The sequence below is a fragment of the Rhinolophus sinicus genome, chromosome 3 (assembly GCF_057876585.1).
Source record: "Rhinolophus sinicus isolate RSI-liver-muscle chromosome 3, RSI-T2T, whole genome shotgun sequence".
Taxonomy (NCBI): domain Eukaryota; kingdom Metazoa; phylum Chordata; class Mammalia; order Chiroptera; family Rhinolophidae; genus Rhinolophus; species Rhinolophus sinicus.
In genome coordinates, this window is record NC_142503.1 from 131,832,239 (window position 1) to 131,845,502 (window position 13,264).

At 42.8% G+C, this 13,264-nt stretch overlaps 1 protein-coding gene across 9 annotated transcripts in view; it reads right to left on the minus strand.

Annotated features, from left to right (window-relative positions):
- Positions 1 to 13,264, minus strand: part of RYR3 (ryanodine receptor 3) — a 481,902-nt gene that overhangs the window by 330,400 nt on the left and 138,238 nt on the right. For all 9 annotated transcript variants that reach the window (XM_088797123.1, XM_088797126.1, XM_088797122.1 and 6 more), the window contains exon 2: positions 3,937 to 4,056. In XM_088797123.1, the coding sequence (XP_088653249.1) occupies positions 3,937 to 4,056 (120 nt within the window). The remainder of the gene's footprint in view (positions 1 to 3,936; positions 4,057 to 13,264) is intronic.

A 13,264-nucleotide genomic window follows, 5' to 3' on the forward strand; every position in this document is an offset into this window, starting at 1 on the left:
GAAAATTAGAAAAGTTGTAAATTATGGTTCCTGGGAACACACTTTCTACTTAAAAATGACAGTAAATAAACATATGCTGCTATTATAAATAAAGACACAATGTTTCTTCTCCATGTTTCCTGGTCCCTGGTTGTAATTCTGAGTCTTTCAGACAAAACAGGATGCCTTTCAATTCCTGTGCTAAGCTGTGCTTAGTTGAAAGGGATGCTGAATAATGGTGCTTCCATTAGCTAATATCTGCAGTTTTAGGAGACCTTCAAAGAAGGGTAGGCCATGGCATGCAGGAACCAAAGTCCTAAGAGCTCTCCAAAGTTCTAAAGAGTACCCCTGTCTACAGCAAGTGTTGATAGTCTTATACTTTTGCTTCTTATTCTTCTACCCTCACTTCAATATGACTTCCTTTCCTCAGGGCTTGTACACTAAAAATATATTTTGAGTACCTTATGTCATATCTTCTTTCTCTAAGGTCTGTCCTCTCCTTAGAGTGCATCTCAATTCTATCTCTGTGTCTCATCTAGCTTGAAATACACTTGATAAGGAAACTCCAAAGGCACCGTTTGGCTCTATAGCTGCCTGGTAAGAGTGGTATTTGATGCCTGTGCCTCATGTCCAGTTCCAGGCTTGGGAATACATCTTCTTACTCCCTTGCATGATTTATGTTAGCTTCAAAGAATCTAAGAACAGCACAACTAGCTGTGAAATTGGATAGTAGAAAATTTGGTGAAATATTTAGGGAAAAGTGAGGGGACAGGCCAGAAGGGATGTGTGCATAGCTATAGCTGACTGCAGGAAATGCTGAAGCCACAGAAAATGGGTTCATCTAGCGGTCTGCTCCCAGGAATGGCAACAGGAAATTTTGAATACCTACCCTAGCCTTTCTTTGAACTTGACCCTGTTTCTCTGTGAAGAGCTCTTATGGTGCGCTTTCCTCATACTACGCAGAAAAGAGACATATGCTCATGAAATTATAGTGGGCACACCACCTGTATCCTTTTGGGAAAGCAGTTGAATGCGCTTTATGCTCCTACAAAGATGGCACCAAGAGCGAAGAAGGAAGCCCCTGCCCTCCCAAAGCTGAAGCCAAAGCAAAGGCTTTGAAGGCAAAGAAAGCAGTCCTGAAGGGCGTCCACAGCCACAAAAAAAGAAAAAGAAAAAGATCTGGACGTCACCCACCTTCCGAATGCCCAAGACACTGCGCTCCCAAGGCAGCCCAGATATCCTGGGAAGGGCGCCCCCAGGAAAAACAAGCTTCACCACTGTGCCATCAGCGCGTTCCCCCTGACTACCCAGTCAGCCATGAAGATGATAGAAGACAACATACGCTTGTGTTCATTGTGGATGTCAAGGCCAAAACAAGCACCAGATCAAACAGGCTGGGAAGAAGCTCTATGACATTGACACAGCCAAGGTCAACACCCTCATCAGGCCTGATGATGAAAAGAAGGCACTTGTTCGACTGGCTCCTGACTATGATGCTTTAGATATTGCCAACAAAATTGGGATCATCTAAACTGTGTCCAGCTGGCTAATTCCAAACATAAAAATTTTTCACTGTAAATTAAAAAAATACCCTTCATATTCCTAACACCATTACTTCTACTCCTGAACATTTACTCCAGGAAGCAAAAGTCCACCAACAGAACCACATATATGAAATTTTTTAATAACCATGACCGATTATTTTTATAACTCGGGGATACAAAGCATTCTTAAGTTATGATATATAGTTGTTTTTGATCTGTTTTAGGTGATCTAGTTTAGGTAAGATTAAATCATCATGGCCCATGGTTATATAGCGTTTACAATGTGCTAGGCAACTGACAAGTGCTATGCACTTCACATGTATTAACTCATTTAATACTATGACAATCTAGGTAGTAAAGGTGAGGTACCTTGCTCAAGCTTCTGGCTTAGCAGGTGAGTGGTGGATACAGGATTCAAACTCTGACAGTCTGGCCCCAGAGCCTGTGCCCTAAATCACTGTCGCATGTCCCACTCAATGAATGACTAGAAAATGGTACCACTGGTTTCTAATTCAGGTCAACACTCTTTCTACTGCATCAGGCTACACGTCATCTTGCAGATGAGAAAACTGAAGACGAGGCTGAGTGACTTGCTCATGGCCACATGACAAGCTAATGGTTGAGAATTAACTTCTTGACTTCTAATCTAATGATCTTCCTATTAACCCAGACTGCTGGGAATGAAAAGAAAAATACCCAGCGAAGAACAAAAGCAAATGAGAAAGGACCTCAGGGAAATCAAGTCTAAGACCTTTAAAAAGATAAAAGCCTTCCTTGTCTCTTTGCCCTGCCATTTATTTTAATGTGACTCTGTCCTACTGGTACTGGCCCTATGTGCCACTGACGGATGTTTGTACTCATGGATCAGTGCCTTACATGAGAGGGTGAGTGATGAGAGGAGAGGGCCTTCTGGGAGATGCGGCCATCACATGGTGTGTGCACATATGGTGTTCTAGGATTGCATCAAACTCTGCATGTGTGTTTGTGGTGGGATGCTCATGCAGCGAAATGACATGCCAATCAGCTGGTCCCATTGGAAAATGTTTTCTGATTGATTAACAAAAAGGTTCCGTGAGAAAAATTGAGCTTGGAGGGTGTAATGGTTAGTTATGTGTTATCTTGGCTCGATTACAGTACTCAGTTGTTTAATCAAATAACAATCTAGGTTTTGATGTGAAGATACTTTGTAGATGTTATTAACATCTACAATCAGTTGACTTTAAAGATGATGACACCTTTGATAATATGGTGGGCCTCACCCAATCAGTTGAAGGCCTTAAGAATAAAAACTGAGGGGGGGGAATCTGCCTCAAGATACCATTACCTCCTGCCTGAACTTCCAGCTGATCTGACCTACAGATTTCAGACATACCAGCCCCTGTAACTGCATGAATGAATTCCTTAAAATAAATAAACATGAATCTATCCATCCATCCGCCCGCCTGCCCTCCCATCTCTATCTATCAAGAGGGAGAGATCCTATTCGTTGTGTTTCTCTGGAGAACTCTGACTGATACAAGCATCTTGCCAGGACTGCTAAGAACTTTGAGAAGGCTGAGCACACAGATCCACTTGACATACAGATCATGAAAAGCAGAAACCGTCCGATAATGAAGGAAGAAAAGTTTGGCTGAAGAGATACGCCATTCCATGTCATCACATAGGCAGAGAACGTGCAAATATTCCTCTCTATCCCCAGGTCACAGCAGGCAGATAGTTCCAATAACCTCAGCACAGTTGGAACTCAAAACGGTGTGCTCGCTGCGAAATAAGCCCAAGCACATGAGTCCCGGAGCAATAAATGACAGCTGGGCATTAAGGACATGCACTCAGATTTCTAGGAATGAACAATAAGAAAAGGTGCTCTGAGAGTATTAAAAGAACCTTCTGCATGAAGGCTGGCCGTGACCTCCATGCTGGCCCTGTGTCCTGGTGAACACTGACAGGCAAGCCCCTCTACCTCTTCACACGGCTCTGGGTTCCCTGGGCTGGGGAGAATGATGTTTTAAATCTGATCTGCTTCCTATTTTAAAACTAAGTAGATCCTCCTTGTTTTTTTGTTTTTTTGTGTGTTTTTTTTTTAAATGAACAAACAAAACAGAAACCAACTCATAGATACAGAGAACAGATCAGTGGTCACCAGAGGGGAAGGGGGCTGGGGGCTGGACAAAAGGGGTGAAAGGGGTCAGTTGGACAGTGATGGAGAGAAACTCAACTTTTGGAGGTGCCACTTGGCAGTGTACATAGATGTCGAATTATAATGTTGTTCGCCTGAAAGTCATATAATAAAAATAAATATATCCTTCCAGATTGCTCACTCATCACCTTCCTCACCATCGTCCAACAGCCCCGTCCCCTAAATGACTGTTTGGGAGGCCGAGGGGGACAGGGCAGGGCAGGCAATCCATCTCACCTTGGCTTCTGACGTGGGTTCCAGGAAGCACAGGCGATTCCCAAGCCCTTCGGCTGCCAGGCAGAACTTCCTCTGTTCCTTGTGGACGTTCGCGATGCATTGGAGAACCACTTCATCTTCCTGCCAGGGAAACAGAGACACAAATGTGAGCAGCCAGGGCCTGCCTCCACATGCAGAACCAGGTCCCGGAGTCACCTTGCTGTACCTTTACCGGGTACGTGGAGAGGCACGTGCTTTTGAATATTATACAGATAAAGGAGACATTTTTATTCACACGCCTGTATGCATATTCACGTGACATAACAGAGCTCCTCCCTGGAGGTAGAGTCTGAATATGGGGCTCCTGGGAACAAGTATATGGCGTGGACACACTGCATACACGTACGGCATGGGCCTCACTTCAGAGATGTATGCAATGCACACAACCCAGGTGAGCAGATAATGATAACACTGAATGAACATGAAAGCAAACCTTAGCAATCTCTCCAGCTATGAAATAAAACAATAAGGTGTGATTGAGGGAACAGAGAACACAACAGACCACAGGGAGGCAGGAGGCGTGGAAAGAAAGACCATTTAGGGTTGGGGAGTGGAGGAGGCAAAAGCCATGTTTTGTCCGGGGAGGGGTATATGTAGCACATTTACCAGCGACGACAGAAGGAACCCGGAGGGTAACAGGAGATGAGTTTTAGACACATGGGAAAGGAAGATGGAAAGACACCTAGAGGATTCAGATCGGAAGGAAGAGTTGGAAGTGAAGTAGAAGAGTCATTCTGAATTCCCAAGGAGGGGGAAGCTGTCCTATGCATCATCCCCAAAAGCAGCCTCCTAACATTTCAGAGACTTTGTTGGAATGACAATCCTCTTGTTGATAGTACAGATACGAGGCTGATTTCCATTTACACTAATATGCTCACCTCTGGCACAACCCTGCCTGAGGCTGGGAGGAGAACACTTTCCTCACCAACTCCTCCCTCCTTGTTCCTCCAGTCTCTCAGTACATGCCCTCTATCCACCATCACTTGACTCTGGGCGTCAAACACCAGAAAGATTTCCAGGTGCATTTAAGTTAAAGGAGAAGAGCCAGTTGGGCTTCCTCCTTAGCAATCACTCTCCTGCTCCCGTCTGATGCCCATGTCCCCTGGTGTTAGTGTTTGTCCCAGAGTATTGAAAAGGTAGATTAAATAAAAATGGGGTTTTTCTTAAATGGTGTCTGCAGTGTACCTAGCCATATGGAAAAATAAAACCCTTCCACCTGGTGGGAAGTTTAAAAGATTCAGTAGCAACAGACTCCACCAAAGATGTCTGCCGCTGCCCTGAGATTGGTCAGCGGCTACAGGGAAATGTGAGAAGCCACCAATCACAGACGGAAAAAGAAGACCGAGAGGAAGAAGAAAAGCTCCACACTTTTACTAGCATTGAAATGTCACTGTTCACCATTAAATTGAGTTAGTAATAAATTCCAAAGGCTCTGCTTAGAGTAAAGTCAGAATTCATGGTCTTCATTAGAATTGAGACCGACGGAAACTCCAGAATAGCACTGCTTTCAAAACATGAGCTCAGCGAAATCTCTGAATGGAATGAAGTTTTTCCCCAGGTGGAGTCTCCACCAGATCCTGTAGGGGCACAGGCAGGGTTGGGGGGCACTCCCAGTTATCAGAATGAGTGAGGGGTGCTACATAACATTGCAAAACCAGGGCCTCACAAGTTAAATGGACTGTATGGCAAGAGGCAGGCTTCCAAACATAATTTTTCGGTCCCAACTGTCAAGAGGACCCCCTATTGAGAAATATTACATGTCTTCCACCTACATAGAATTCACCAGTGAAAAACAGGTATTTGGAAATCATGGGAGAATGATTATGAACCAGACTTTTCATGATCTGGTGAAAGTCAAAAAAGTTTTCCATGTTTGTCTTGGAGTCTCTTTCCATGATCGCATTTCCCAGCCCTTACCCCCGAAAGGTGCCCAGGGCTTGACCTTGCACTAGCTGCCTCCGAGTCTCTGTCTTCTGAAATTTTCCTGTCCTATAATTCACCTCCTCATGACCTAGGCTGCCAATCAACTAATGCCATAAATGAACCGCCCCTTGCCCAATAACCACGTGCTGAAGGGCAGCCCAGCACAAGCGCTTTCCTAGGCCAGCACTCTGAGTGACACACAGAAGGGTGTGGGACTCGGAGCCAGATTTACCCTCTCCAGACACTTGCACTTTTTTCCACCTGCTGTCTGGAACTGTATGCTCCATGCTGACCTGGCTGCAGACACCACCTGGAGTGGCAGCTTGTACTTGCCTTCACTCCAGACAGCAGCTATGATCTCCACAAACCTTCAACAGACAGACATCTGGAGCCTTCGACTGCTTGACACTGAAATCTTTGCACTGAAGTTCCATATGGAATCATGAGATGAGTTAATTCAACCCGTCTCATTACTTCTCACTCCCTAGAAAACACAGAACACAAGCTCCTCCAGTTACCAGCCCTACCTCGTTTGCTCATTCCTGTATTGATGTGCTTTTTCTTCCCTCCTTATCTCTTTTCCTTCCTCTCTTTGCTTTAAATCAAGCCTGGGAATTCCAGAGAATACCATTTCCAAGGGAGCCCCTTTAATTGGAGGTTGCAAACGCTGCCACATTTAGTATCTCCTCTCCCCACAAGCTCGCGTTCTCCCCACGTATTCCAGTGCCATATTCAGACTATTCCTCTTTTACTCTGGTGCAAAAACTCTTATATTTTGAGCTAGGTGACAGTCAATCTCCACATTTTCTTTGGCAGCTTATCAACAGCCTAGATACATCTCCCACCCCTTATCTGACATTTAATGACAATCAAAAAATCTGATAAAAATTTTGGTGTGACTTGAACACACATTTATTGACCACCTGCTAATGACAAAGCATTCTGCCAGGATACTACTGAGTACACCAGGTTTTATAAGATCTGTAAATAGGGTGAGAATGGAGCTGATGGCTGAAAGGCCAGCTCATGGCCTTTCTCCACTCCACTTTCGCCATCATCTTGAGCAACTTCAAGGCTTATGTGGAATGTGGACAAGCTATTCAAAGCAAACACCTTGACCTAATTACTTCCACTCTACTATGGTAACACACTATCACGAACATTGTCTAGAACAATTCTAATTCTAAATTCCCAAACTAGACCATCTTACTCTGTGAACCCAATCTTCACTTTCTTGCTTTCTCATTCTCTTTCTATCGATATTCTCGCTCTCCATCAAGACTACCAGTTCCTTCATGGGGATGTAAAGTACAGCATTAGGAATACAGTCAATAATATTATAATAACTATGGATGGTATCAGATGGGTATAAGACTTATTGGGGGATCACTTTGTAAGGTATATAAATGTCTAATCACTATTTTGTACACCTAAAACTAATAAAAAAACATTGTATATTAACCGTAATTGAAAATTGTTAAAAATATATATAAAAAAATAATTTCAATTTGGGGGCGCCAAGGGACTGTCTTCATGTCAGAAGTCATTTAAAAAAAAAAAAAAAAAAAAAAAAGATTTCCAGTTCCTAGAAGGCACTGCCATCTCCATTATTTCCTAGAGAAAATAACATAACTGAGGTTTTATTCCACTAAAAATTTATGTCTTTTTTTATAATCCATTTTTAGCTCATTTGAACAAGACCATAAAATTTTCCTTTTTTTATAGGGCTCACAGCAGATTCAACTCAGTCAATATCAAATAACCACACTTCCCATCAACATGAAAAGAGAGACAAACTAAAGAGAAGAAAGTGCTAGGTTGGAAGGCACAATAATCAGTAATGGTCAGATCTTTGAGATCTGTCTTCTTCCGTCCTTAACAGTGAGGCATGCGAATTGCTTAAGTCCCCAGGAAATAATATCTGTAAGATCACAAAGGCTTTCTACCTGCCTGACTTTTAAAGCACCCCCCACCCAGCTGAGTTCTCTCCTCCAACTCTAGGCTGCTCTCTCCTTCATTCCTATTACCTTACTGTCCAGCCTCCATAAAATGCTCCCTCGTGAACCCCCCCTATTCCTTTATTCAACATTGTAGTCTCCTAGTTTTCCTGCATTTATGATGGAGCTTTGTCATGTTCTCTGTCTCCTGCCGTCTGTAAATATAAGATTGCCCAAGGGTAGGGTTTGGTTCTTTTTCTTTAGCAATCTCATCCATTCTTGAGGCTTCCAGTTGTATTCTCAGAAGTTGTTATGCCATCTTCACCTCCAACCTGGTGGTACTCCAGGGTTCCAGACCTCCACCTATTCCTAATTTTATCCATAGACTTCTCAACACCTCAACACGCCCCAAATGCACCAAAAGGCTTCCTTTTCAATCTGCTTTTATGGTCCCGAGGTTTGTTAATGACACAGCCAACCTCTTGGCAACACAGGCTCAGAAATCATCATCTCCTGTCTCTGAGTCTTCACCCCCCTCATCCTATAGCAAATGGGCCAGAGGAAGGAGAGACTGGCGGTCTAGAGACCAAGACCAGAGGGTTACAGCACCAGAGTATTATTCCTCTGGTCTGTTACCAGAGGCCCAGCTCTGACCTTATCATTTGCGTGCTGAAAATCCACAATGGCTCTCCCACCACTGTCTACATAACAAATACAAATTTCTTAAGCTAGCATCAGAGCACCTTCCTTCCCAACTTATTTCCCCATCTTCCCTGCAGAGTTCCTGGGCCTCCTCCACCTCCATGCATTTACTCATGCTGTCTCTCATTCTAAAGCTGCCCCGATTTGCCCTATTTTTCCATATTCATGTATTACCTCTCTTCCAAAACTTATCTCAAATACCACATTCTTTAATGAAGCCCAAGTAATCTCCCTTCTCCCTGAACTTTCATAGCACTATCACCATACTTTTGCACGATGGTTATTTATAGGCATGCCTTACCCCCACCATATTACATAATTTGAAAAGGCTACCACTTACTGACCTCTGCCTGACAGGCACTGTACTTTATGTACAATAACCCCTTTAAGCTTCATATCAGCACTATGATGTAGGTGCTATTGTTATGACCATGGGACAAATGAGGAGCCCCTGTAGAGAACAGTTAAGTAATTTGCCTAAGGTCGCATGGTGGCAAGGGGGACAGCTGGGATGCTGTCCAGGTCGTCTGTATCCATGCTCTCTCCCCCACTCCTCTCAGCTGCCTTTGGACCCCTTGAAGGCAGAGTCCACATCTGGTTCACGTTTCCACCAGTCAGAGTCCTCACTAGCGTGGTGCCTTAGGCATGTTACATACCCAACTGTCATTTAGTGAATGGGTGGGGTTTTACCTGGTAACCTGAGTTAATTATAAACTCTGGTAGCACAGGAAACTGCTTCCTCATCCAAATCGGGAACGTAATGTGTTTGGTAAACACATGTTGACAGATTGGGACATGGAATCAAATGAAAAAAAGAGATTTCTGTACTCTGAGCCATATAACAATAGTTTTTGTAGAAAGGGTCACTGTTTTACTGACAAGTCAGAACTGAATTAAAAAAAGAAAAGAAAGGACAGATGTTGACATAAAAAAATAATGAGTAATAAGCAATAATGAGGCTTTGGGGTCCATTTCAAAAGTTTCTAGTTTCTGTTGCTTAATTATTATTATTGATAATAATATCAACTATACATTCTATACCAGACACTGCTGAGATTTCCCCCTAGATTATTTAATTTAACATTCACGACAATACAACTATCATCAGAATGAGGAAACCAAAGCTCAGAGGAATTAGGCAATTTTAATGAATGAATATTTAATGAACAGACATTATGTGCCACTACAGCATTTCAGTATAATCCTTACAAATACCTTATAAGGTTGGTATTAATATACTCTATTTGCAGATAAAGAGATTGAGGCACAGAGAGGTTAATTAGCTTGCCTAGCACCACACAGCATGTAAGTAATAGATCCTGACCTTGAACCTATGACTATCTGAACCTACGCCAGTCCTCTGCACCATGGCACTAAACTGTCTCTCTTAGCCCAAGAGACTGCCCTTAACAACAGGTCTGAATTCATGTCTTCCTGACTCTAGGGCCCATGGTGATGGTGTCAATAAAAACAGACAGCTCCCAGTCTCTCACATAGCCATACAACACTGAAAAGTAATCAAATCACAGAGCACAATGCCAAAGAGAACAGCCAGAGAGCTGAAAATCCTATAAAACAATTTTTTTTTTCTGTTTCCAATGACTACAACATTGGAAGTAGTGAACATCATCCCAAAACTTGTAGCAGAGAGGGAAAAATGATTAAAATCCAAGGTATATCATATGTCAGCATCCCTCCACGCTATGTAGTTCATAAGCGCTAGCTATTCCTGTCATAGGTTCAGCTTGTGGTGGTGTTGAGTGATTGTCCTGGAACGAGAATATATAGCCTTTGGCTCCCTTTGCTTAGATTTCATATTATTATCACAGATCATGTCTGACAAAATGAAGTTCTTTCTATACTCCTCCTTCAGCTAAAGAATTTTTAACTTGAAAATGAATGGGGCTTGCCTATTCTATCCCTGATACTTCTTTCTTACACCCTGACCCACAGTCCAAGGGCCGGAATGACCATGTTTACCACCACTGAGTTGATGACTGGGGCACCTTGGTTCTCCCTCTTCTCTCTGGGTCATTTGCAAAGAACTCTTTGGAACAAAACAAAATGGCTGACAGCCCTATTTAAAGTAGATCATTAGGCAGCTGGTGACAGCCCTATAGTTAGATCTACACATCACCAGTGACAAGAAGCTCGTGAGCAGGGAGTACGTGGAACAGAATGCAGGCCAGCAGATTTCATGGTCCATGTTTAAGTGCAGATATTACTGCAGAGGAAAATCTATAACCATTTATTGCTGTAAAAAGGAAGATGTGTCCTAGCCACTCATCTTGAACCTCAGGCACTATTTTAGGGAATTGATACAGTTAGAGCTATACCACACTAAATATATGTAATGACAAGGGTGAGAGCGCTCATTCTAAGGCTTTACCCAAAAGGAAACAAGCTAGCAAAACAAAACAAATACATTGGTACAGACAAGACAATAGTGGCTTCTAGAGGGGAAAGAGGGTAGGGGGAAGGCCAAGTGAATAAAGGCGGTTAAATATATGGTAACAGAAGGAAACTAAATTTAGGGTGGGGAGTACGAACTAGAACACACAGATGACAAATTGAAATCCTGTACACCTGAAAATTATATACTGTTATTAACCAATGTTACTCCAATAAATTTAACTAAAAACAAACAAATAAATAAATAAATAAGTGGGCTTTTGAGATGACGAGACCATCCACAGATATTTCCCAAGGATTAATGACACTGGTGATCTAAATAGCAATCATTTTGGCTATTTGCTTCCTTAGACTCTAAGCTCCATGGGGGCAGGAACCACTCATTTCCCTATAAATCTTCAGTGCCTAACATTGAGTAGAAAAGCACAAATATCCGTGAATTTAATGACGGAACTGTGTATTTTGAAAACGACTAATAAAATTAACACAAATGCTTATGCATCAAAATTGCGCAATAAAGATCCTTTTGCATTTTCTTACTCATAGGATCTGGGATGTCAACATGGAAATAGCTGGGATTATATAAAGGGATCTATGATAACCTGTTTGCTTTCACAATGGCCCTATGAGACATACAAATATTCTTGCACTCATTTTTAAAATTATGAAGCTAAAGGTTCTAGACTGAGGAGGAGGCTGACTAGTGCATGGTCCAACCCTCAGAAGCTGGCATTGTGCGGTGTCCCTGGGACATCTCCAGGGTTTTGCAATTGCTGTTGTCAGTTTCGGTGTTAGCATTATGATACCTTTGGAACTCATTGTTTTTAAGTCTGTCCAAAACCAGGGATGGCTCCTACTTCTGGTTCCTTACTACTCATTGACTGTTGTAAAATTCAGTAAGATGGAAATTTCAGGATCCCAAGAGACAAAGTTGATATCATTTATCCTTCCTTCCTTCTTTAAACACTTTCTTATTTGGCTGTAGGGTACACTTGCTTTTGCTTTTTCCTACTACATAACGGCAGTTCCTTCTCAGTCTCCTTGGCGGGCATATTGCCGTCTTGTCTTCTCTAATGCTGGACTCGTGGTCCAGAACTATTCCTCAGAGTTCTCTTACCTGTACAGCCCTCCTTGGTGAGTTCCTTTGGTTTCACGGCTTTGAAAACCACATGTATATTAATGACGCCCACATTTGTAAATTTGAATACACTTCTCCTGAGCTCCAGACTTCTATCTCCAATTGCGTATTCATCAGCTCTACTTGGATGTCCAATAGGCATCTCTAGCTTACTGTGTCCAACATCTGACTCCCCATCTCTCCCAAGTATGTTTCTCCTGTAGCCCTTTCTGTCTCAGGACATGGCAACTCCATTCTTCAAGTTGCTCACAACTTTTTTTCCTCTTATCTCACATCCACAACAAATGCTACTCATTCTACCTTCAAATACAGCCAAGTGGCCCACCTTGCCTCATCCCCACCACCGCCGCCTGGCTCATGCCGCCATCTCTTGTCATGATTATTGCAATCACCCCTGAACTTGTTTCCCACTCACATTTCTTCCCTACACAGGAGTCAGAGGGAGGCTTTTAAAATCTAACTGAATTCATGTCTCTCCACTGCTCAAAACTCTCCAGTGGCTTTCTGTCTTACTCAGGACAAAGGCGAATTCTTCCTGTGGGCTATGAAGTTCTAAAAGTAGGCCCTCCTGCCTACAATTTCTCTTCTATCAGTCTTTTACTTGCTTAGTTTCAGCTGCACTGGCCTCTTTCTAGGAGCTTAAATTTTTGAAGCATGACCCTCCCTCAAACCCTTTGCCCACAATGCTCTTCTCCCAGATACCTGCAGGGCTCCCTCTCTCACTTCCTTTAGGCATTTGCTCAGTGTCACCTTATTAAAGAGGCCGTCCCTGATTGCCCAATATAAAATAACAACCCCATTCCCACTGCACTTCCCACCTTTCCTTCTTTTCCAACTGGCATTTACCACCTAAGAATATATACTTCTTATCACTCTGCTCCTTCAAGAGAATGTAACCCTCATGGATACTGGTTTGCTCACCAGTGTATTCCCAGTGCCTGGCATATGACAGGCACTCAAGTTGTCACTGAATGACAGACTAGTCATTTTATTTCCTATTAAATACAGTGCCTACAATAAGTTATGAATTCATTAAGCTTTTTTATTCCTTTGCAGGAAGTGACCAAACAGTCCTCAGTCTCAGCTAGAATTCTTGGGAACTTATGCTGGGCACTGACAAACAAAAGAGGCACCTGCAGCCTGTAGGGCACCATTTCTGCTCCAGCAACCAGAAGGA